The sequence below is a fragment of the Humulus lupulus genome, chromosome 6, assembly GCF_963169125.1.
Source record: "Humulus lupulus chromosome 6, drHumLupu1.1, whole genome shotgun sequence".
Taxonomy (NCBI): Eukaryota; Viridiplantae; Streptophyta; class Magnoliopsida; order Rosales; family Cannabaceae; genus Humulus; species Humulus lupulus.
The window spans coordinates 172,786,878-172,814,069 of NC_084798.1; the positions used below are offsets into that span (position 1 = coordinate 172,786,878).

Consider the following 27,192-nt stretch of genomic DNA (forward strand, 5'->3'; position numbering starts at 1 on the left):
CCACCATTGTTATTATATCGTTAATGCATCGTTAGGCATCTTTAAGCATCGTTTTTTGGCCTAAAAACTATGATTTCAAGGCACCATCGTTATTGTATCATTGAACATCATTAGCCATCGTTAAGCATCATTTTTGTCCTAAAAACTATGTTTTCAAGCCAACATCGTTAAGCATCATTTTTGCCTAAAAACTATGTTTTCAAGCCACCATCGTTAGCACATTGTTAATGCATCATTAAAACATCGTTAGGCATCGTTTGTATGCAATTTTTTTTTAAGTTTTAGATCTGAAAAAAAAATAGCAAACAAAATAAAAAAAAATCTTATACATATGTGTTCAAAATCTATAAATTAGTGTCTTAGGTGAATGTTTTCTTCCGTTCGAGTTTTGAAATGGATTTTGAATCATTAAAAGTTTCTTTTTTTTAATTATGGGTGCTTCAATTGTAATGCTCTACTTCCTTAGAGTCGTTACTATGTGAGTTAAAAATGTGTCATTAGCTCACTAATCGAGGTTTTAAGTTAAAAGTGTAACTAAACTTAAATAAAAGTTGTTTAAAGACATTAGGTATAAAAATGTAGTCATTCATTGAAATCGTAAAGAGTTATATATTTGGGATCCCAAAATATTGTTTAGAAAATACTTCACAACTCAAAATTTCAACCAATGTCGACCTAGGTGACAAAACGAAGCAATACAATGCTTCTTCCCAAAATCACCCTGGTCGTGGCAGCCAGGTAGGCCGAACATGTACCCGTCACTCCACGCTCTCCGTACTCATGATTGGTCGACCTTTCCCTTGCCCTTACCTGCACCATAGAGCACCCGTGAGCGAAAGCCCAGCAAGAAAACTCAACACAAAGCATATAACATATGGATAACAACCCACAGTATATAACAAAACAGTCAACATGTTAAACACATAGTGCCAACACCGTCCCATGCGCTTTACCAGGCCCTGGGTTCGCAGTCTTCACCGAGAGGGTGGCTCCAGCACCCTAGGAGGGTCTCGCCCTAATGGCCTGCACTCAGCGTGCTCAACGCTGATCCCAACCCCTTGCCGTATTCGGCTTCCTGTCGTTCTCGGCCTTCGCCGTTCCCAGCCTTCGTCGTTCCCTTACAAATATGCATCACATAGCACAATATCAACAGATAATTAAACACATACTGAATATAAAACATTAGGGTCACGCCCTGCAATACAAACAATAGGGTCACACCCTGCTCTACAGGTACAACAATTTTCTTACCTGTTTCCCGAGCTATCTGAGCACTGCAATCCCGAGCACAGTCCTCTAACCCGAGCCTTGTTGAAAACCTAGTCACAACATATTCATAGTAACCATCCATCAAGTTCTAATCCAATAAATAACTTCGAAATATTAATCTAGCCTACGAGACTTTGGATTCTACCAAACTGGGTAGTAGGATCATTCTCGAGCCTTAACATTTGAGTTCCCGAGCTAAAAACCTTCAAACAGCCATAATTTTGCATTTGAGCCGCGGGCCAACCCCTTAAGGGTCGCGGCGTGCTTAACTCAGAGGCAAAATGCCTCTCTGCTGAGGGATGTGGGTTGTGGCGCGCTACACCTTGTGTCGCGGCGCGCCTAGGCAAACGAAGGCTTTCCAGCCTCTTCGACACACACGGGTCGCGGCGCCTGAAGAACAGGGCCGCGGCCCGAGCCCCCAAACCCAGAAAATCAAACTATTTCCTGCATTTTCCTCGAGCCTAAACCTCAATTTCATACCCTAAACACCAATTTAACCTAGAATCAAGCCTAGACTCCCCTTCCACACAACCTAGGCTCCATAACAAATCTCAGAAACAATTTATATACTTAGCAAGCATCCAAAATCATACCTAGAATCCATTTTCATGCAAACCTCTATTCCTAGCAGAATTCAACATGAAGATCAAGTCCAAGAGCTTACCTCTGAATTGTACTCGACCCTGTGCTGATCCCAACCACAATTAACCTCCAATTCTTCAAAGAACTGAAGGAAGAGAAAGAAAGAACTGAAGGAGAGAGAGAGACTTTTGTTTTCTTATAATGTCTCATCTTATCCCTTAACCTTAAGTTGAAGTTGATGCTTAAGCTTATCCTTTTAGCCAAAAGCTAAACTGCCCCTTAAGTCTATCCAAACCCTCAAGTGCCACCAAGGGCAATTTTGTCATTTACCATGTCTCGCTAATTCCTCGAGTGTTCCTATAAATCCCTGTTTAATCCCAACATGTCCAAATCATGTCTAAATTACTACTTGTTACTCGATAAATCCCGAACAAACATTACGCTCCCAAAATACCCCTAGGCTCCTCCCGAGCCGAGTATTCGACCTCGTTGTGACTTTCTAGCTAAACTACTCCCTAGGACCGTCTCGGATCATGCTTCACAAATATATCACCACCCACTCGTGGTATCAATCATAATATACACAAATATTGCATTTATGCCCTCAACGAGCTAAAATTACAGATATGCCCCTAATAGCCAAATGGGACCCACATGCATATTTAATTCACTTAAACATACATTTCTAATCACATAATCATCAAATTCATATATTAACGTAATTAAATCAATTATTTCCCTCCAGACACACTAATCAAGGCCCTAAGCTTTATTAGCAAATTTGAGACGCTACATCAATGGTGATAGGGTGTAGGTGTTAGGATCAATGCCCTAAAAGCATGTGAAGACACTTTATTGGTTTTAAATAAAAGTACAATTTTATTATATTTGAGTGTTATAATTATTGTTTGAATTAATTATATAATAATATCAAGAAAATTTCATATTCATTCACGAGACTATGATTTTGTATTAGTACAAGAGAATTAAGATCATATATAATGAATAAAATAGTCAGTAACATATTAAAATAAAGAATATTTAATAATTGGTTATTAGTACGGTTTGCTTAGCATACGAGATGCAAGTAATCTAGATTCAGATTACTGATGTGGATAGACATTTTAGTAAATGTGTTGTATATAATAAAGATTATATATGACTTAACCAATAAGAATTAATTATCTTTATAAACTTGTCGTTTGACGTAAAGATTTAATTCTTGTCATAATAGATGATCATTTGTAGATCAATCTAAATCCCGAGTATTTATGAACTCCTGTTTATGTTTATTGTATCTTTTGATTCACTCGTTAAGGTCTCTTAGAATGATGAGGATAGTGGCTTTTGTTTTGGAGATTCAATATCATGGATAGCTAGGAACATGAATTACAATATTGGAATCCATGCTTTCCTAACGGATCGAATATTGGTTCCTTTAAGGGTTGATTCTGAAACTGAATAGTTATTGAGCTCAAATCTATAATTAGATTATAGATTAATTATGCGCTAGTGAATTAATGGTACTTAAGGATCAAGAGGTAATTAGAATGGTAAAACGATAATTTTGACTAGCTCTAATTAACGAACCAATAATGGAGGACAAAACTACATATATTGATTATATTAATGGACTACTAAAGAAAACTCTGCAAATATAATTCTATAAATACTTAGAGTGCAATTCCATATTTATAATGGAGTAGTCATGGAATTAATAAATAAGAATATTAGATTAAAGATTTTAATTAATAATCTGGTTTATTGGAGCTTCGTATTACAGGTCCATGGTCCCCAAATCACCTCTGTCCTACACTATCATGGGTAAGGATGTCAAAATAAAGATTTGTTAAGAGAAATGACTAAATTGCAAAGGAATTAATTTTCCAGGGCAAGAAAATAATTATTTGATAATTATGGGTAATTGATTAATTGTGAATTAATTAATTATTTAAATATATAGTTTTCATTTTGAAAAATTATAGGTTAAAATTAATATTAATCTTGTTTGGATCAATATAAAGAGAGATAATAATAAATATCTTATTTATAATATGATATTTATTTATTTAACTTAAAACTGATATTTTGATATAAAATTAATTTTGAATTAACTAATATTTATTTTGGAATATATATCTTATTTTAAAAGTTGATTAAATAAAAAAAATGAGAAAATTAGGGCAACCCTAATAGCGCTGGGCGGCACACACTGTACAATACAGTGTGTGCGCCTAGCATCAGAGATTTTTATCCCTGAGATTTGAATTTTGAATTTCAAATAAATTTGTTTAATCAGTTCTTTAATTATTCTTTTCAAATATGATGTAAATAGACAATGAAATAAAAATATCTAATCACTTTTAATTTGAATTATATTTTAATTAAATAAATATTATTTAATTATATTAAATATCTTTATAAAAATGATATACGTGATATTCAAAAAGGATGAATAATGAGACTCTCTCTAAAAAAGGAGATAGTTTTCTTTAAACCTGAAAATTATTCTAAACCTTCTCTCTGTCAAAATCTCTCTAGATCTCATGTGTTGAGTACATCTAGAGAGTCACATAAATCAACCTTTTGAATCCTACGTGCCCATACACGTCCTTTTGTGTTTGATGATTGGTCTGGAAGATCAGGGTGTGAGATCTTAGAACACTGGATAGGAAGATCGTTGATTTATACAAAAAGACTCAATGACACTTGATAAGATACAAGAGGTAATCCTTGATATATTTGTATGTGATTTAATATTTATACGTGTATATGATCCTGACTGGTATTAATATTTATTAAAATGAGTCCATATATTCCGCTGCGTACCTTTGATTTGATCATTTAATATCAACAATTGGTATCAGAGTAGTCTACACATATATATATATTAAATATTGTGTGAGTTTCTTGAATTTGTTATATGTATGTTGATATGTATATTGAATGGATGGATATGTTTTTTTGAATGTATGGATGAATGATAGATCGTTAATTATATGGTGCTAATGGGTTAGGAATTTTATTATTTTTCTAGATCTTGTGTAAGCCATAAAAGGCATAGGATTTTTTGTAAATTTATTTGAGATATATGTATTTTAAAATCTGTACACAAAGAAAATTGGAGGGACCCAAGCCACCAGCCACTATGGCAGCAGCTCAAGCCCCTCAGCCACAAGGCTGAGCCACACGCACCAGCCGAAAGTGCCCCATGCGCGCGCAAGCCTCCTAGCTCCCTGCCCTGTGCGCGCCCCTACTCACCCCAGTGTCGCGCGCCCACGCCTCCGACTAGCTCATGCGCACGCGAGCCTCTGGCTTCCTACTCCTGCGCGTGGGTCATGCGTGCCCAGCCCCATGTGCCCTAGCCCATGACAACCATCCAACCCGAGGCCTGGCTCACCATGCCGCCGGCCCTAGGGTTTCCTAGGGCACTATTTTGGTGTCCAAAACCCTAATTCCTAAGTTGTTGAAAAATATCTTTTATTTAATTAATTTTTAAATTATTTGAATTTAAAAGTTTAATTTTCTTATTTTATTTTATTAGAAAATAAAATATCTTTTAGTTGAACAAGCTATTTTAAATATCTTCACTTTAAATAATTATTTGAATTTGATTATTTAATTATTTAAATTTAACTAAATTAAAAAGATGATAAAAATAGTTATTTAATTAAAAGTTAGTTTTAATTAAATAAATTAATTAGAAATTTTGTTTCTAATTAATAAGTTGGGCAAAAACAAAGTTTATAAAGATTAGCAAGAAAGCCTAAAGGAGAGGAGGAACATTCTTGGAGAGTCTTGAAAGCTGTATAGGTATAGATTGCAATTTTATTTCTAATTTTTTCAAAGGGTTGTAAATCTTAGAAATACCCATTAGTACTCGATTCATCATTATTTATTTATTGTATTTATTTGAATAAATGTCCATTGATGTTTGATTGATAACATGATCATGCATTATTCAATTACATACCATTCATGAAACCCCACACAGTTTCTCATTAATCATGCATCTTTTAGAAACATGATTATCTAGGATTATCCTATTTGTTTATATGAATTGTTTTTGGTGAAATCAATTGCATATAAACTACTAAGTATTAAATTAGTTAAAACTTGGTAACTCACACCATAATAAAGACAATAGTTTTTATAGGCCTTTAAGATAACCACCTTTATGTAAAAAAAAAACGTTTTAGTAAAGTTAGATGAATGTAATGGGTAATTATTTAGATCACAATAATTATAGAAGCAGACTCTTTTATAATTATGTTTTTTTGTAATTAATTACATTCATATGGTTATTAATAACTAGTAATTAATTTAAAATTAATTGATTAGTTTAATAAAACACATTTAATCTAAAATAGTAAGTGGAAGAAGGTGAACATCGCAATGTGACCTATGGTCTCCATTATTAGTACAACACCGTGAGATATGAATAGGGCCTCGATGCGGCTTTGTTTCCATCCCCCTAAGGAATGTTTCTAGACATATCAATACCAAGGTTGCCTTCTTACGAACATCGGAGGAATTGATGTCTTTTAGGCTTGATTGACCTTAAGACAACACTCTCTAAGTTAAGTCATGAGTTCCGAAATAATGGGTTACACTTACAAAGATGTAATTAAGCTTTTGCGGTGGATAATTACCTCTTGACCAAACCAGCGGTACTTTATATTTAAAAGAGAAAATAAAGAGTTATTTTAAGTTTTAAATTATAAAGATAAGATTGTCTTATAAGCTATTTTAATTTAACTTGACCGACCCTAAGGCAACACTTTATTTGTTAGGTAGTTTTATCGTGGAAAAGTAAATGTTAATTTATGTGCTTTAATTGTTGCATTCATGCATCATGTTTACTTTCTAAAATACTGATATTTTTTCAAATAATAATTTTATAGTATTTTATTTCAGTTAAAATGTCTCAAAATAACTGCAATGTAGTGGTTGAACTTAATGATGAAAAATATAGTATTTTGGAGACATGATATGGATATACTATTGTTAAGAGAGAATTTGATGGAGGCTATTAAAACACCACCAATCGATGAACCACCAATAGATGCTTCAATGATTGATCAGTTTGAGTACGCCAAGTGGTTAAGAATAAATCATATGGCTAGGTAATATTTTCTCCAGTCAGTGAATATGTAACGCCCTAATTTCTCATAGATTACCGAGAACACAGTATTGGATCATAATTCATAAATATTGCTCTTTTATTGAATAAAAACTTGAAAATAAATACATGGATCCATGGTTTTACAAAAATAAAATAATTGTCTTTAATACAAAAATGAGCAACATTTAAGTAAAACCTTAAAATAATATGCTTTTATAAAAATAGGCTCGTTTGATCTTCCTCGACTATATGGTCCCCACGAGTACATCACAAAGCTCTTAGGTCCCACTCGCTACCGGTCTTTCTATCCTTAATTGCCTGAAATAACAACATCATAAGGAGTGAGCTTCTAAGCCTAGTAAGGAAAATACATACAAAAGTTAGTCATATAATCAAACATAACATAAATTCACAAGAGCCATACAAACACAAAACTCTAGGTCATATCATAGCTTAAGTCATAATTCTACATCATAATCTAAGTCATAAATCATACTCTAAGTCATAAGTCATAGGTCATAGGTCATAAGTCATAGATCATAGGTCATAAGTCATACTCATAATCATAACTATAGGTCATAGGTCATAAATCATAGCTATAGGTCATAATAACAAGTCAGATATAATAAAAAGATAAGTGTTTATATAAGGGTGGCAATTAAGCCCCGGACAAAAGTTTGTTATACACCGGACGTCACGTAGGTCCATCATAAAGTTTTGGCAACCGAACCTACCGGACATAGTCCGTCATACATCATTGGACACCTTAGGTCCAGACACACTTACCTATTTATTGTACCTGAAATGTTAGATCATATACACATAAACTATATCATAAGCTACATAAACTAGATCATAATACTAAACTACCTAATTTTCCTTACCAAAAATTGGAATATTGGAGACAAGAGCGGGATTGAAACTCCTAAAACCAAACCTAAAGAAACCATAAGTTTCTAAAGAAATGAAGTTGAAGAGAAGATCTAAACCATCGGGATAAGAACTCACCGAAAACTTTATGTTTTAAAGAGATTAAACACCTAACCAAAAGTCACTATTACAAGTTAGGATTTGAAGAAAAAAAGAAAGAATAATAGAAACTAAACCTGAAGATAAAGAATACCTTGGATAGCTTAGAACCTCGATCTATACCTCGAACACCAAAATCACACAAAAACTTATTTCCCAAGTGTTTATAAAAGATTTAGATTTGAAAGCTTTAACCCCAAGACCCTAGTGTTTCTCTCCAGAATAATCTTAGCAGCTTGGAGGCTCTGAATTATGCTTGAATGATGAATATAATGGCTGAGTGAAGGGTCCTATATAGAGTTCAAGGAGTGAAACTAACTCATTTAAAATGAATAAATAAATGATCAAAAATGAATAAATTTGAATTATCTGCTCAACAGATGCCCATAACTCGGTCAAAAACGTTTAGGAATGAGTCAAGGTTGTTGAGGGTTGTTTTTAGCTCAGAATTCTACGAAAATTGAAAAGTTGGTCATTGGAGCCAGTATATTGCCTAGGGTAGGCGATATATCGCCCCTACCATGATCCTGAGGGTCCGTGGTTTCGTTCGTGCGAAGTCGACGTGTTTTCCATATCAATTATATGCGATATATCGGCCCTTACAGCTGTGATATATCGACATACGCTGATATTTTAAACACGTTTTTGCACATTTCAGGATAATTTGAAATTGATTAAAAACTACTCTGACTGAGTAAAACGTGATTCTAATAGATAATGGAAGGTTCTAGAGCTTCTAGATCTTTCTTTTAATTAAACTATTCATAAAAAAATACTTAAATCCTTAATAAACATGCTTGTGACAAGTGTCACGCTCTTAATTATTCTATCTAAACCTTAGGTTAAAATAAATAATATTCTTAGGACCAAGTATATTAATAAAACCTTATGTTAAAATTAATATTTCTAAACCATAGGTTAAACTTATAAAATCCATAACTATTTCTACGAGTTTCTAACTAAATCTCGGCTTGAACCAATATCCACGAAAACTAAAATTCTACAACTACTACTATTACTACTACTACTACTTGTTGCGATATTTTATTACACGCAAGTGCACGTATCATACAAATAGTAACTCACACAGGTGAGGTCGAACCCACGGGAATTGCAGCTAAGTACTAATCAAATTGGATTTATATTTCTATTTGGCAACAATAAAAATTGATTTTTAAAATTATAATGCAGAAAACACAAGAAGCAAAACAATAAATAAAAATGGTTTAACAATGGATGTGAAATTAGGAATATGATTTCAATTGCTTTGATTACCCAATTGTTAATACTAGTCAACTATTCTTCTTCCTCCTATGTGATGACAGATTATAAAATCACCTAAACTCTTTTCAGATCATAAAGGTACTAAATTGCATGTCAACTACTGCATCTCTGAGATAGTACAAAAAACAATTCGCATTAAGCAGTAATCTAAAAGTCACACAAGCTATGCAAATACTTTCGTTTCACATCAAAACCTATGTTTATTCATTTAGAGCATTCCTAATATTCACTTTTCAGATTTCATATTAGGATCATGAATCATGCTTAAGGTGATCAATCTCAAACATGTATTAAGCACAAAAATGAACAAATCACATAAACAAGGAAGAAGGAATAATCAAATAGCATTAATCCATGGAATAATCTCAGTCAATATCCATCAAATCCCTAAATAGGAGTTTAGCTCATAATCTCAATATTCATATCCATAATCAAATTAAACATAAACAATAACATAGAAAATTTAAAGAAAAAGAGATTGAAACTAGATGGGGAATTGTCACAGATCGCCCACGCTTGCTCCAAGCTTCTCCTTCTTTTCTTTTCACCTCCACTTTGTCCCTAGCCTCTAATTCACGTTTTTCCACTGCCTAAATCGCATCAAAATTCGTTACCCTAAATTAGCCCTTGTGAATGGACCAAAATGCCCTTCATTTAAAAATCTGTCGAATTTCAATTTCCAGCAACCTAGCGCGGTCGCTCTCTACAGTAGCGAGGTCACGCTACTCTCTCAGAAAAGGCATTTTTGACAGCTTTACGATTTTTTGTGCTTTTTGGCATCTTTTTCATTCTAAATCATCACAATCCTTCAAAACCTGAAAATAAACAAAAACAACACAAAACAAGCGTAAAATAGAACAAAACAATCCTAAACCTCTAAAATACTTCCTAAGTAGACACACTAAAACAAGTCTAAAACTCGCTAATCAAACTCCCCCAAACTTAACATTTACTCGCCCTCGAGTAAAGAACTCTAGACAAACCTAAAAACCTAAAAATCTAAAACAACTAAACAAAGACAAATCAAATTGACAACGACAAATCAAGCCTCCAAATTATGTTTGTCATGCTCATATAGTTTTCAAAAAATCCAGCCATCATGATAATCTAGAATTTTGATCAAAATATTTCTTCAACTCACTCAATTCCAAACAAATATATGTTCGCTTGATCATGATCAATAAATAACATGCATTTGAATCTATTTAAACTTACCAAATTACTCACCACAAACCATCAAATCTTATTATCTCATATGCTTGCATCACTTACTACTCTCCACTAATATAGACAACACATGCTCAAGAATCAATAGGACTTTTATAGCTTATAACGATAGGCTTAGGCAAGGGTAGATGAGATGTCATGTAGGCTCAAAATTACCATAAGCATACAAGCCATACAAACCACATTTGATATTCACATTACAGTTCACAAACAATCCCAGTATTTCCTTTTTTTTTTTTTTAAGATTGAGATAATTCACACTTAGAATTTTTTTTTCTTTTCAAACTACACTCCCCCAAACTTGTTTTTTTTTTTTACTATATGTTTAAAGGGAGTGTAGTTTACTTTCAATTTTTTTTTTTTATCTCAATCTTTTTATTTATAACACTCCACAATTCACCCTATTACAAAACCAATCCCCAATCATCATTCACTTGTATGCTCACGGTAATCATTCAAGGGAAGGAAATATAATAACATGTTTAAAGTAAGCTCAAAATAGGTGTCAAAACAAAGAATGTAACATTAGGCTCAAAAAGGACAACTAGGGATTAAATTAATCAAGGTTGGCTTGAAAGGCTCAATCGTTCCAAAAAAAAATCGCCTAAATCATCTTCCTAAGTATGCATTGTCTATGATTTCGCCTCAAGTAGCAAGCAAGCAAGTTCTAAGCATAATCATCCATCTTTCCTTAACCCAAAATTAAGCAAGCATAAATATCATCAAATGCACGAGATTTATCTAAAAATCATGATCAAGCTCTCACATATTTAGATAGACCCAAGCAACTCAAAGAAACATTCGACCAAGCACTACAACAATTTTGAGTAAATATTACGTTAAGATATAGCACCTTTTTTAAAGTGTTATTAATGATTTAGCTCTAAAATATTTGGGGAGAAATATTTAGCGCCAAGTGAATTAATGGCGCCTTTACTTTTCATTTTTTTTATTATTTTACACAACACTCTCATTCTGAATATGGGTTCTCTCTAAACGCCTAAATCCCTTCATTCTCACCATTCATTTCATCGATTCTCTCTAGCCTCCACGAGAGAGTGCTCAAACCACACGGCGTCGTTCTCCTCCACCGGCGGTCAGATTGGTCTACTCCAACATCACGAAGTCGCTCTCCACCCCATCGGCTCGACTTAGCAAACATCAAAGGTACTCTTTCTTGTCCTGACCTCACTCTGGTAATGGTTCCTACTCTTCAGTAAATGAGAGAGAGCCCTAAGCCGCTGCCCTCTCCTCCTCTCACTCCTATCCGTTATTCTTCATTTTCTTGGAAGAATAGGTGACGGCGCCTGGCGGAGGCAGAGGCAAAGGCGAGGTCACGGGTTCGACGATGCGTGGGTCTTCTTCTCCTCAGCACACGACGGAGGCGAGATCTGGTATGTTTCCTCTCAACTTATTTTTGTTGTTGATGGTTGGTTCATGGTAGTCGAAGCCTTAGAATGGGGTATTTTAATTACTGTGTGTTTAATAATCTTATAGGTTTTCTTCATAGTATATGTTTTGTCTTTCATTTTAGTTATTATATGTGGATTTTTGAATATGAGTATGAGTTTAATGAAGTTTGAATCTGGGTGTTGTTCTTCTTTCCTAGTCACTCATTCCATTGTCATCTTTCTGGCCTCCCTCCCCCGTTCCAAAACCTCACCATTCATCTCTCAATATTGCTCCATCAATTTTGATTTCTGCAATTTTTTGTCTCATGTGTATATATAACTATAATATTGTGATTATTTGTGGGAATTTTGGTTTAAATTAGGGATTGAATATACTGTACTATGTTTGAAGCAAGAAAGAAAGTTTGTGATGATTTTTTGTTCTTAATCTGATTGTGGTAATAATTTTTGTTTTCAAGTTCTCTCCCTCTTAATGTAATCTGTCATGATTTTTAGGCTACACTTTCCTAATTGCAAATACTGCAAGGGTGAGAGCCTTCTTTGGATGCCCAGTTGATGAACGCAAGGACTTTCTGCTGCAGATGATGTATAGTCCTCAGGACTGTTGAGGTACTTTGTAAAATTGCAGATAAGTGAGTCTAGGCTTCAAAAGTGATGTTAATTTAACATACCATAGTTGCAGCAAGAATAAAAAATAATAATAATTCAGTGTAACAAACATTTATAGTTTTTTCAGATGACTGTGTTCGGTTGTTTTGATTATCAAGTTAATAGATAGAATCATTTTCTAGTTGATGGCTGATGATACTTTAAACTCTTGTTCATTCTGAAACATGAATCTGGGCTGTTTTTTTTAATATTAATATAGATAAATGTGCCTTGACAAGGCTTTCTTTTAGAACATAAATACGCATGACTTGAGTCATATGGTAGATAATAGATATGCATATACATATTCACAAACAGTCCACAGCACAAACAAGCAAATTATATATGAGCCAGAGCCTCTGAATCTGGATTGGTTCCATTCTCCTGAAGCTTCTGAATCTGGTAACTGACAGATTGTTCCTTCCACATGTCTTTGTCCAGATAAGTCTCGTAAAAGGTAACTTCACCATTTGTTTTTGCAGTCAAAGCAGCACTGCTCCTAGTTCCATAACGACCCTGCAGATAAGACAAAATCCCATGTTATGAACACTGACTTTTTTTATGGAACACTAACTTTAATGCATGTAAATGCAACTTTTAAACATAGACTGAATGAGTGAGTCAATACTCACCAGTGGGGTGTCAACTTCAACTTTTAAACATATATGTTTACTCTATCTTTATTTGCCAAAAGTGATGCAGTGAGGTGTAAAGTTGTTTATTGTAATCTCATCTTGAAAATTAAATTGGCAGGTAGTTTATTAAGTGTTTGTATCGTTTGTTTCCATTTCATAAGATTCCATCCATAAATGTATATAAGTTATATTTTTGAGTATTGGACAGTCCATAATTTTTTCTATAACTTGCTTTGTTTCTGGGTGTTTCATTCATTTGCCTTGAAACTATTTTATTAATTTTACTACAAGAAATTTTTTGGGTGATATTTCTACTAAAGACCATAAGAATGCCCAATCGTAGTGTGAACAGAATTGAAATGTCCTTGAAGTAACCATAAGTATGGCATGATTTAGATTTTCAATTCTTTTAACTTAATAGCTCAACCCTTTTGACACTTGCCTGCCTCCTTTATTGAGCGAATTTTCAATTACTTCAAGTGACTATTATGGTTCTAGACCAAGAACTTGATTTCTCTAATGTGTTTTCTGTTTGAATCTTGTACTTGATCCCTATGGCTTCAATCTTATAGCCTTGTCTCTTCATTGAAGTTATTTCTATCTTTGCTTACTTTCAAAGAAGTAGAAATAAAGACACCAACTGTGCCAGTTTCTTCTTTCCTTTCCTTTTCTTTCTTTTAATTTATTATTATTATTATTTTATTTATTAAAATAATTTTTATATGGATTTTCCATTATTTATGTGGATTAATGATATAGTTGGTGACCTCCTTACGTTTTAGCCAACCTGTGAAATCTTGAGTGATACCAAGTAATTAACTGGAATTTGATTGACTCTTGAAGTAATATACGTGAAACCTTGAGTCAACCTGTTCAATGAAACTTACATTGTCAAAGAGCATTTGTGATATTGACCCTTCTTTTTAAGACATAAAAATTGATTCTTTCTATTTGTGCAACAAAGTTTTGATGCCTGATTAAAACTTACTGTACTGATCTTTGAAATAAGAACAGTATAAACTCTTTACTGTACTGATCTTTGATTTAGGATTAAAATATTTTTTTTGATTTGATTTCCATCTTTACTGTACTGATCTTTACTGTACTGATCTTTGATTTAGGATTGAAAAGTTGCATTTTTGTTATACCAATTTGCTTTTACTGTGTTTTATATACAAGTATGAACAACAGCCCAAAAAATCTGTCTCTTCTGGGTCTGAATGTAGGAGGTGTTCTCTGCATTTTCTTTTCTACTTGGCTATTATTAGTATTCATTGAAAGGCTTAGATGGGGATCAAATTGGTCTCAAGAGTCAAGACAGTCCATGGTGGTAAAGCAACTGTATATGAACCTATCATTTTTAATATCTATGTTAGTTCTCTGTTTCTCCCTTTTATGGAATTATTGTTTGTTTGGGATTGATCAAGCAAAGATTACAACTTGATGATGTAAAATATATTTTGTATTGGGTTTATGAAAGCTGATAGTTTCATAGCTTTTGATAATGTAGCTTTGGTTAGTTTCATAGCCTTTTATTTTGTATTTGATTACCCTCTGATAAAAGATAAGTTTATTTATTTAAATTACAGTTTTGGTTTCGTTTGGTGCTTGTAGTTAATTCTTAAAATAAATTAGCTATTAATGGTTCTGTTTTGAGTCTGAATTATGTGAGAGATAATAATATTGATGTTGTTTTCTCTGTTCTTTTGACATTTTTTTATTATCAATTTTATTATGTAAATTGGTGAACAAATATAATTGATTCTCTTGAACAATAAAAAATGTATTTATAATCTATTTGTGTGTATTTATGTTATTAGTTATGTTCTGTTAGGGTTCATCTATGTTTTGCTATATTTTTATGTCAAATTTTTCTCTGTTTTTGACAGAATTTTACAAGATGGTCAGTGAGGCAGATGAAACTGATCTAAATATACACGTATTGGCTGTCATGCTACCACATTATGATGGCTTGAGCTTGTAAAGAATGCTGCTTAACAGTTCATCAGGTTATACTTTTGTTATTATTAGAGATTGTAAAGAAATAAGAGTTTGTTTATAGCATTGGATTTGACATGTATCTTAGGATTTTAGTTGTTTTAGTTAGTAAACCTCGCACGTATTCTTTCAATGTGTAAATATATGTAGGGAGGGATTCATTTGGTGCGGTTTGCATACATATTCAATTATATTGAATTTGATCAGCCAGATCTTACATTAACCTTACTAAAAGTTTTATAATTGGTGGCCTTGAGTAGTGTTGGTTTCTTTAACTTTTATTGTGCTTGAATGCATTTTTAATTGAAATCAGAAGTAATTAACTAGCCATTGATTCTCATGGTATACTAAAGTAGCATCTTTCTGGTTATAATGTAATGTTATGATCTGAGTCTTTTCTAGTTTCATGGAGAATACTATCATTTATTATTCATTTATAGAATGCTTTTCACAATAAATTTATTGATGTGGAAGAAATTGCTTGCTTTTGGGTGCATAATATAAATTACAAATGACTTAGACACTTAGCTATGCTTATTTCTTTCTGTTTTGCAGGTGCACCAGTGTCTGTGAGGTTTGATGGTGGCAGGGCTTGGAAAGGCGAGGTGTTATTTCACTTTGCAGGTGTATGCTGGTTTGTTCTTTACTATTTGGATATTCTGTTTTGATCTAAGGTTTGGCTATTTGATATTGATCAATATATTACAGAGATCACGTTCAATGCTTCTACACTTCGGGTTTTATTTCACTTTTATAAGTGATGATGCATTTCTCTCTCTCTTCAGGGTGTGATTGAGTGCCCTGTTCCTGACAAAGACATTAGAAGATTTGATGCAAATTTACGGTTGTTTCCTCCTTTTATTGATAACGATCTGTGCCCATTAACCATTAAAAACACAATTCTTCAGTCATGTTACTTGCGGAATACCGAATGGGCATGTGGAGTAGCTATTTATACAGGCAAGTTTGTTTATTCTAGTTGTCAAGGCCATATTTTAATGCATACCTCTTTGTTCATGCATGCACATATTTGTTTTGTTTTGAAGCAATAAGAAAAGGGAAGTTCTCATAAATGGTAAATGACCTTATGCAGTATATGAAAAAAATTATGAATAAAGTATGAAAATTTGTACTTTAATCATGACATATGCTGGTGAAGTCGACAACTTTTATATTAATTATCAACATCAATATGCCAAGGGAAATATCTTAGTACCTCCCAAACTTGCTATTGTATCTTAAGAAATAATAATTGATAAAACTTGTATTTCTGATTAATGGGAATAGCACAAATTTAAGTGAGTCATGCTTCTTCTTCTTCTTCTTCTTCTTCTCTCTCTCTTTCTCTATCTATCTATCTATCTATCTATATATATATATATATGTCTCTCTTTAAAGGCTGTCATGTGGTTGATGGCTTTAGTGCCTACAAATTTTGTACCTTCTCTGCAATCTGACCAATTTCAGTTATGGAAGTTTCCAGAGGATTGATGCACCCAGCTGTATTTTCTTTCCTTTTGGATTTTGGATTATGGATTTTGTGTCTATTTTTATATTTTTCTTTCCTTTTTTGTGATGCAAACCAAGTGTGTGTGAAAATGCCTCAATGGACTAAGATTGTGAAATTTAGTGAATGATTCTTCTATAGGCTAATGTAGTTGTTGCTTATTGTTCTCTAGGCCTTTTTTTTATTTCAGTTTTAAATTTGGAAGTATATATTATGGAATGACCTAAATAGTTGATTCTTTGAAGATGAATTTTTTAGATAATATTTTTAAACATTTTATTCCTAAAGATGATATGAATCTTAATTTTTATTTTGTTGCTCCTTAATGATAAATTGAGGCACCTAGCCATTATGAAGGAAAGTATATAGAATAATTTATTGGAGTATCTCCAAATGCAGCTCACGGATAGGGCTATGGACGAGGTTGGAGGGCTTGGGCTTGCAGAGGGTCATGGATGGCTCGGTCTCACGGAGAGGTGATGGGTCAAAACTTGAAAAACTTGAAAAGTAGGAAACCTCGCTGAACCCATTATTTTCATGTTGCTGGTATGTTCTATAAATTTCTGGCTGTCTTTTTCCTGTGATGTCTAAATAAACACAAGTGTGAAAAGTACAAAGTATATTTGATTAAATATTTGCACTCTAGTCATGTTGACTGTTATATACGAAATGGGGAGTCTTATGCAGGATTAAATCAATACTTAGAGTTCTCAACTGTAACTTTAATGAAATTTATTTGGAAAAAAAAAAAGATGAATGTTTTAGCTGCTGGTATGTTCATTTTTTGCTAGCTAAAAAAATAATATTATATCAGCTTAAAATGCAAACAGACTGTTAGATTAAGGACTAATATATATATATATATCAAAATTAAAAAAAAAGGACAAAACCTTGAACCTTAGAATGATCAGCAAATTTTATAAATTCTATTTGGGTTTTCTTAGCAAGAAACTTTATTCTATGATCTCCTTGCATTACCTTTGATAGAGTCTCACCATTGTTTAATGTTATACTTTTTTAGACCAACATGGGAAGGTGGTCAGTACAATGGCGATGAAAAAATGCGACAGGATGCACTTCGATTGGCCATGGAATACGGGGCTGATTACATTGATGTTGAGCTCCAGGTTACTTCTTTTATGAAATCTACAACTTTAAAATGATTCTCATGTTGCATATTTTTCCTGTAAAAATGATCACATCATAGAAATATTTTCATTGGTGACTTAAAAAAAATACACGCACGCACATATGTTTATATATATCCATATTGGTATCCATTTCTTCCTTCATGGATTTTATAATGCTCCCTGATGGTTGAAGGAACTGTCCAAGAATCCTTTACCTGATTTTTATGCGAGTCTTTGTGTCATTCACTTGTCAGTTACAAGTTTTAACTGCAGGTATAACATAATTTTTTGTTTCATATCTAAACAATACCCACAGTAGTAGGATTTACGGAAGCTTAGTTATCAAAAACAGACCAAAAAAAGTGGAGTATATTATTTTAATGTCTCTGAATACATACGGCTCATAGCAAGTGTTGTATTCACAAGATGTTTGGAAGTTATTTTGTGTACAGTTTTTATTAACCCGATTTCCACCACTATGGTACCATGATTGATTTTTGCCTGCTACCTCTGTGTGAAGGTTGCTCATGAATTCATTCAATCCATAGCTGGAAAGAAGCCTGAAAATTTTAAGATTGTTGTTTCTTCTCATAATTATCAAAATACCCCATCTATGGAGGATCTTGGTAATCTTGTTGCAAAAATACAAGCAACTGGAGCTGACATAGTGAAGTTTGGAACATCTGCCTTAGATATAACTGATGCGGCACGTGTTTTCCAGATAACTGTGCATTCTCAGGTATCCCAAATTCAAGCTTCTCTCTAGTTTCTTGTTTCTGTAAATCCAGAAACATTAGTCAATATTGTGTGTTTATGACAGATGCTACGACTTTATAGCAATTTATGACTGCATTTTAATCATAAGTTACAGTTCCTCTGTACACTAGATGTGTGTATGACTAGTGCAAGAAGCATATATTCCAAATTAATACCTGTTAGCAGTTCTATACAAGTTATGAGTGGACATCGAGTCTGTTTTCTTCTTATTGAGGAATATCTTTATCCAATCAAGTTATTTGGTGGCTGGAACGTTAGCTAGTATGGTAATTTGGTTAGAAAACATAGCTTCCCTCAATCAATTGACCTTAGTTTATGTCTAAAAGTTTTGGATAGGAGTATATAATTTTAAAGTTTCCTCTCTTTTCCCATTTCTAGGAAATTTTCTGTTTAGTATTAATGCTGGCTTTTGTACCTCTTATTTTCATCTTCGTTATATGATGTGAACACATTAATTTACTAACTGGAAATTCAGGTTCCAATAATAGCACTGGTTATGAGCTTCTACATTTATACAATTTCAGACAGATAGGGCCCGACACAAAAGTGTTTGGTGTTATTGGAAAGCCAGTTGGCCAAAGCAAATCACCAATTTTGTATAATGAGGCCTTCAAGTCAGTTGGTTTTAATGGAGTTTATCTGCATTTGTTGGTAGATGACATTGCAAATTTTCTCCAAACTTACTTGTCTGCAGATTTTGCGGGATTCAGGTTTAGTTTTTTTCTTTTTAATATTAAAGTATTTTGTTAACAAAACTTGTTCTAACTCTCGTTAAACAAAGCCCATACTTCTGGAATTTTCGTATGACCACTGATAAGCATTGATATTATAAATATGTATATTTATATATAACTTGTGTTGTATGGGAGAGATGTATTTGAAAAAAAAATTTGTGTAGTTGGAAGTGAAATTTTGATGGCATGCTTGTATTAAAATTAATTCTGTCAAATACAGTGTCACCATTCCTCACAAGGAAGCTGCACTCACGTGCTGTGATGAGGTTGATCCAGTTGCCAAGGTAATTGGCAAATCATTCATGTTATGTGTTGTCTGACCGTATAATTTGTAGTATGACTGAATTTCTAATCTTTTATTGTTCAGTGTATTCTATTTTTATTTTCAAGATTTTCTCATATGTGAATGGTTTATCTCTTGATACCATACAAGTCAATAGGAGCTGTTAATTGCATTATAAGGATACAAAGTGATGGGAAGTTATTGGGATTCAATCCTTCTCCTCGACCGGGCGAAAAGGGATGATGATCGGTGCCGATCCAAGTAAGCAAACACAATCTCATCATTTGTTTATGAAAAATTATGTCCCTTAAAAATTGCAAAGGTAAACCTTCCAAATTTAGTTTTTCAAATAGATCCCGAAGTTGAGGTAATTCATTAGTTAAAACTTACCTTACGAGTGCTACTAGTTTATTTGCTTGTATGGGAGAGACAAACTCTGATCATGTTAGTGGTTTCTGGTCCAACAGGTGTAGACAATTTACAAACCGATGCCAGTGTAGAGAAAAATAAATAAGTAGACGAAATGAATAATGGTTTGCGCGTTTTCATACAGATAAAGGCATAAAATCTTGACATGTGATTGTTATTGTAGGTATGGAAAATACTGGAAATCGTACTGCGAGAAGGTTCGGTACAGGGTCATCCCCGGAATTTACTGAGAAAATGTTGCACAAGTGTTTGTTCTATGTTGAGAATGGCATGTATATTCAGCCTTTCCAAATTAAATGATGGCAGGCTGGTATCATGTTGTTGTTATTGTTGTTTTTGTAATGGTCAACTTTATGGATGTTGTATTTCTCTCATCTTCAATGACCAAAAACTTTTCTTGTTTAGGAAAATTACTATAAAGTTTTGTTTCTATTTTTCATTTTTGAAGTAAAAATTGTTCAAGATTATAAAACTTTATTATGTTATGCTTTCAAACTTAAGTTAGAACTAAGATCTCATGAAGTAGACACATTTATGGTTTGAATTAGTTATTGTTTAATGTAATACTTATGGTTTATCAATCTATTGAGAATTACATTTTATGATTAATTTTGAATTTTTTTATCAAAATACAATAATGAAAATCTTTTAATTAAAAAAAAACCATATAAGTATACTTATCAAAAAAAAATTTAAAATTTTATTACTATATGTTATGATTTAAAAGCATATTATAAGCGTAAAAAATCGTTATGGTTTATATAATATAACAAACTAAAAATGTTATCAAAATAATCAAATGTAATAGTTGAAAAGTGTTATGAAAAAAATACAAGATTAAACTTCAAATTTATAATCAAAAACTCTATCTAAATGTTATTATTTGAATATTATAGCACCTAAAAATGTGTTATTGAATAGTTTAAGATAACACCGAACATAACATTCAAAAAATGTTATAGAAAAGACTGGACTTTTAATAACATGGGCTACGGTAGCATTTTCAGAAGTGCTATCAATAGTCCCAGATAGCACTTTTTAAGTGTTATGAATACTGTTTTTTCTTGTAGTGAAGCACACAGATTTTGTTCAATTTTATGGCTTTCATTTCATCCAACTATACAAGCAATTCGTTCAATCATTATCATCTGCTAATCATCATCAACTTGATTTATCAGGCACTCTAAACACCCTAAACAAGACACACTAGCACAAGACACACATAAAAGACAAAACATAAACAAGACAAACACTCAAACAACAATAAATTCCTTTCCCCCAAACTTAATCTAAACATTGTCCCCAATGTTTTAAAGAAAAGCTAAGGAAAAAGAAACTTACCTGACAATTCAAACATCTCATGAAGAAGGACCCTCACCACCATCTCCCTCAGGTGGAGGATAACCAAAATGCAGTGGCTGAGGAAACTGGGGCAACTGACTAGTATCAATGCCAAAATGTGATGCAAAGGCCTACTGGTATCCATGCTGGTACTGAGCCATATTCACACTCCATAAATGATGTTCTTGGAAATTGAGCTCCAACCTACTCATCCTCTTTTCCAAAGAATAGGAAGAAAGAGGACGCCTAGGTCGGGCCTGAGACGAAGTACCACCTGCAGAAACAACACTAGGAGGACCAACTGTTTTGGTCTTGTTAATAGTAATGGTGTCATAAATCACAGGAGTCAAAAGCTCCTCAGCCTCATGAAATTCTACCCTAGCTTGCAAGCACAAACTCGTTATCAAACTAGGAAAATATAACCCCACATTTTGATTGAATAATGAAAATTGTATTTGTGAAGTTATAATCCTACCAACATCAATAGTCATGCCAGATAAAACAGAGTAAAGTAACACCGCCTTATCAGTATTGACAGTAGTCAAGTGACCACTAGGTGTGAGATTCGCACAAAGAAAATTTAACCAGACTCATTTCTCTCTAGTTAACAAGTTGAAAGGGAATCCTATCCTAGTTTGCCCATGATAAGTCCATTGAGTCCCGGCTGGAGTCAAAGCAGTCAAAATTCTATCCCAAGTACTCTCCTCACACAATTCATTTCTCAAAGCTTGATACTCATCATTGTCATTTGTGGGCAACCTAAGGAAATCATTAATTGTTTTGCTGTCAAAACGGACAGTTTTCCCTCTAACTATGGTCTCCCAAGAATAATCATGCTCAAAAGCATTGGCATAAAACTCTCTCACAATTGGTATCACAACAGAAATAGGCGGGGAACAAAAATATTTCCAATGGTGAGCGTTAATAACATTGACATACTCTGCAGGAACAGTAAACTCTCCATCAGCATTGGTTGCAAATCCCCTCTCCTGAATTAAACTCCTAGACTTTTCAATTTTATACCTAGACTGAGCAGGGGCAGAAGTGAATCTAGGATCAGTGAATTCAGTGTCAGGCTCCTGAGTTTCAGGCACTTGTTGTATTTGTTGCACTTTTTTACTTCTTTTCTTAGAAGGAGTCATATCACAAAACCAAAATAACAAAGCACTAGAACACAAAGGCTACACCCACAAATATCAAATAACACTAAGAAATTGACAATTATGGATGCAGCAACAACAATTTTCAATGTGAGAATGTATGCAAAAATAACCAAATTGAAACAATACCCAAGCACAAGCAAGTATATTATGACCAATAATGCCCAAATAGAAACTCAATTTGATCTCTAATGCACCAATTCTTCACATGAACAAAACCTCTCAAATTCATGCCCTAGAATAGTCAAATGCAAATTTCCCTCAAGTTTCAATGAAATTCAACCAACCAATTGATAGGAATTCACAAGCATAACAATAATTTCATCAAATTCAATCCAATTTCATGAAAACAACAAGAAATTCGAAACCCCCAATTGTTAGGTCAAAATTTTCCCCCAATTTTTTTTTTTTCAATTTTTCATCAAATTACCAAGAGAAATCCTTGAACCCATGAACATTTAAGTACATGAACATCATTAAGCCCTTAGAATCTGAAAAACAACCAACAATCTCAGCCCAAACAATAGGAAATTCAGATTCTATTATGGGATTCAATGAAAACCAAGAAAAGACACAAAATCCATATGAGTAGGGCTAACAATGGAGGATTACATTAATCTATGCTTGTAAACAAGAGATGAATTCAAGAAAACATACCTTAGGAGGACCTTGGTGTGAGACTCGGATCAAGAGAGTGAGAAAAAAAATAAGAAGAAGAGAAGAAATTTGAGAGAGAGTGAAAAAATTCATGGTTTTTTTTTAAGTTTTAACCCCCTGGTACGCTCCAGCGCGGTCGCGCCCCACCTGGCGCGGTCGCTCTAGTGGCCTCGATTGGCCTGGCTCTCTGTGGGCGCGGTCGCGCTGATTGGGCGGATTTGGCTGGGCCTCTGTGGGCGCGGTCGCGCCCATCATGGCGCGATCGCGCTGGCTGGCCCGATTCTTCTTTTTTTTTTTATGTGTAAAGACTACATAATTAAATAAAAAAAATATAAAACTTGGAATGTCTCAAACTGAATAAAAATTACTGTAAAAACTTGGGGTGCCTCCCAAGAGCGCTGTCGTTAATGTCATATAGCCGGACGCTGATTTCCTCTTTACTGTGGCGCCAAGAGGATGGTGGACTTGGCTTGATCAAACTGACCACCCAAGTAGAGCTTCAACCGCTGACCATTTACTTTAAACTTGCCAGTCTTTTCACTTGTTACTTCAACGGAGCCATAAGGAAACACTTGTAATACCGTGAAAGGACCAGACCATCTCGATTTCAGCTTGCCCGGAAAAAGTTTCAATCTTGAATTAAAGAGTAATACCTGTTGACCTGGTTGAAATTCCTTCCTGACAAGGTTCTGGTCATGCCACTTCTTAGTCCTCTCCTTGTAAATCTTGGCGTTCTCAGAGGCTTCGTTTCTAAACTCCTCCAACTCGTTCAATTGCAAAAGCCTCTTCTCACCAGCTGCTACCAAGTCCATGTTCAAGGTCTTCATGGCCCAAAATGCTCTATGCTCTAGTTCCACTGGAAGATGACACGCTTTCCCAAAGACCAACCTATATGGTGACATACCAATAGGTGTTTTGAAAGCTTTTCTATATGCCCACAAAGCATCATCGAGCTTCTTAGACCAGTCTTTCCTCGAGCTCTGTACCGTCTTCTCCAAGATTAACTTAATTTCCCGGTTGGAAATCTCAGCTTGTCCATTACTTTGCGGGTGATAAGGTAATGCTTTTCTATGTCTAACTCCATATTTCGCAAGTAACGCTTCAAATTGCTTGTTACAGAAATGACTCCCCTCATCACTAATAATAGCTCTAGGAGTACCAAACCGGGTGAAAATGTACTTTTGGAGAAAAGTAAGAACTATTTTACCGTCATTAACATGAGTTGCAGCCACTTCCACCCACTTAGAAACGTAGTCCACAACTAGCAAAATAAACAGATTGTTGTATGATGACGGAAAAGGGCCCATGAAGTCAATACCCCACACATCAAACAGTTCCACTTCTAAAATACCAGTCAAAGGCATCTCGTTCCTTCTTGAAATATTACCAGTCCTCTGACAACGATCACATGCCTTGACAAACTCATGAGCATCCTTAAAGAGAGTTGGCCAGAAGAACCCACTTTGTAGAACCTTTGAAGCAATCCTTGTCCCACCAAAGTGACCTCCACACTGCAGACTATGACAATGATTCAGGATAGAGTACATCTCCTCTTCAGGCACACATCTTCTAATTATCTGATCGGCACAGTGCTTATAAAGGATTGGCTCTTCCCAATAATAGTGCTTTACCTCAGAAAAGAATTTCTTCAATTGTTGTCTTGTCATGTCAGGAGGTGTGATGTTTGCAGCTAGAAAGTTGACATAATCAGCAAACCACGGAACCAACAAACTTTCCTTTAAAGCAAACAACTGCTCATCAGGGAACTCATCATTTATCTGGACTTCCTTCATATTCTGACTCTCTTCTGACTCCAATCTTGACAAATGATCTGCTACTATGTTCTCGGTACCCTTCTTGTCTCTGATTTCTAACTCAAACTCCTGGAGGAGAAGGACCCATCGGATTAGTCTTGGCTTGGCATCCTTCTTGGTCATAAGGTATTTGATCGCCGAATGGTCTGTGTACACAATAACCTTATTCCCGATTAAATATGGCCTGAACTTGTCACAAGCGAAGACGATGGCCAACATCTCCTTTTCAATAGTAGCATAATTCAACTGAGCATCATTCAAGGTCCTACATCATTCAAGGTCCTACTAGCATAGTAGATGGTGCGAAAAACCTTGTCAACTTGTTGACCCAACACGGCCCCGACAGCATAATCACTTGCATCACACATCAATTTGAACGGAAGCTCCCAATTCGGTGCAATGACTATAGGTGCCGAAATCAATTTTTCCTTAAGAGTTTGAAAAGCCTCCATACACTCCTTTCCAAACTCAAAGGGCACTCCATTAACAAGAAAACTAGACAATGGCTTGGAGATCTTTGAGAAATCCTTTATAAACCGTCTGTAGAAACCAGCATGACCCAAAAAACTACGAATCCCCTTTATCGAAACTGGAGGGGGCAAATTCTCAATAGTAGACACCTTGGCTTTGTCTACCTCAATGCCTTCCTGTGAGATCTTGTGTCCCAAAACAATCCCCTCTCTAACCATGAAATGGCACTTCTCCCAATTAAGCACCAAATTAGATTCTTCACATCGAATCAATACCAGCTCCAAGTTCCTCAAACAATGGTAAAACGACGAGCCAAACACTGAGAATAGAGCTGTAAATGTGGGCCGCTTGGCCCGGGCCGGTCCACATTTTTCGTGCCTCCGATAAATTCGGGCTGGGCCGGGCCCGACCCATATTCAATTCGTGTCGTGCTCGTGCCGGCCCATTTTTGAAAGAGTAGGCCCAGCACGGCCCATGGGCCCGACCCATGTCGTGCCGTGTCGGGCCCAAGTCGGGCCAGCCCACTTTCCTTATTCGGGCCCAAATTTGGGCCCACTTTTAGGCCCACTTTTTTTTTTGTTAAAAAATGTGAGGATGGAGAATTGAACCCTCCACCTCCTCTTTAACCATCAATGGACTTACCACCAAACCAAATACATTTCTTTGTTTAAATTATAATTTTAGATATTTTTATATACTTTTTAACAATATTTTACACAAAATTATATCAAAGATAATTATTATAATTTTAATACCTACTAATAAATGCTAAAAATTTAACTAACAAATCTTAAAATAAATTAATATAATTATAAAAATATAAACATTGAAAAAAATAAGACATATATTATCATTTTAATTTATTAATTATTGACAAATAAAAATTTATTATGATTATTAATGTCAAAATATCGGGTTTTTTATCGTGTCGTGCTTTCGGGCTAGTTTGTTCGTGCTTTCGTGTCGTGCCTTCGGGCTTGTCGTGCCGTGTTGTGCCTGGCCCAAGCCCATATTTTTTCGTGCTGTGTCGTGCTCGTGCCTCTCGGACTCGTGCTGGTTTCGTGCCGTGCTCAAAAGCCCAGCCCGTATTTACAGCTCTAACTGAGAAATCATCCATGAAAATTTCTATACAATTCTCAACCAAGTCAGAAAAAATAGCCATCATACACCGTTGGAAAGTTGTTGGTGCGTTACATAGCCCAAATGGCATTTTTCGGAAAGCGAATGTGCCATAAGGACATGTAAATGTCGTTTTCTCTTGGTCCTCTGGTGCAATGACTATTTGATGATACCCGGAGTAACCATCCAAAAAGCAATAATACTCCTTTCCTGCCAATCTGTCTAACATCTGATCAATGAATGGAAGGGGAAAATGGTCTTTCCTTGTTGCCTTGTTGAGCTTGCGGTAGTCAATGCATATTCTCCAACCAGTAACAGTTCTTGTTGGAATTAACTCGTTCTTTTCATTCTTCACTACCGTCATTCCCCCTTTTTTAGGTACTACCTGAACCGGACCCACCCACTCACTGTCAGAAATTGGGTAAGCCACCCCTGCATCTAACCACTTCACCACTTCCTTTCTCACAATTTTCTTCATTGGCGGATTGAGTCTTCTTTGGGCATCTATGGTTGGTTTGACTCCGTCCTCCATTAAAATCTGGTGCATAACAGTAGAGGGGC

The 27,192-nt window shown here is 34.6% G+C and overlaps 1 protein-coding gene and 2 long non-coding RNA genes across 3 annotated transcripts; all 3 read left to right on the forward strand.

Annotated features, from left to right (window-relative positions):
• Window positions 1-10,644: 10,644 nt before the first annotated feature.
• Window positions 10,645-12,718, forward strand: LOC133784315 (uncharacterized). Its single transcript, XR_009871269.1, has 3 exons — window positions 10,645-11,683; window positions 11,814-11,910; window positions 12,424-12,718. It is a non-coding gene; the product is annotated as an uncharacterized LOC133784315 (long non-coding RNA).
• Window positions 12,719-16,572: 3,854 nt separating this feature from the next.
• On the forward strand, window positions 16,573-19,265 carry LOC133782727 (bifunctional 3-dehydroquinate dehydratase/shikimate dehydrogenase, chloroplastic-like). Its single transcript, XM_062222097.1, has 4 exons — window positions 16,573-17,262; window positions 17,738-17,843; window positions 18,367-18,585; window positions 19,099-19,265. The coding sequence occupies exons 2-4, from the start codon at window positions 17,778-17,780 to the stop codon at window positions 19,153-19,155; spliced, it is 342 nt and encodes a 113-aa protein (XP_062078081.1). The 5' UTR covers window positions 16,573-17,262; window positions 17,738-17,777; the 3' UTR covers window positions 19,156-19,265.
• A 565-nt stretch (window positions 19,266-19,830) lies between these two features.
• Window positions 19,831-20,479, forward strand: LOC133782728 (uncharacterized). The gene is made up of 2 exons (XR_009870683.1): window positions 19,831-19,901; window positions 20,233-20,479. It is a non-coding gene; the product is annotated as an uncharacterized LOC133782728 (long non-coding RNA).
• The last annotated feature ends 6,713 nt before the right edge of the window (window positions 20,480-27,192 follow it).

Bases quoted from the DNA above. Each gene is read 5' to 3' on its own strand.
- LOC133782727 (XM_062222097.1), top strand. From the start codon at position 17,778: ATGCGACAGGATGCACTTCGATTGGCCATGGAATACGGGGCTGATTAC. The intron at 17,844-18,366 runs GTTACTTCTTTT...CTCTGTGTGAAG, and splicing joins ACATTGATGTTGAGCTCCAG to GTTGCTCATGAATTCATTCA. The intron at 18,586-19,098 runs GTATCCCAAATT...CTGGAAATTCAG, and splicing joins AGATAACTGTGCATTCTCAG to GTTCCAATAATAGCACTGGT.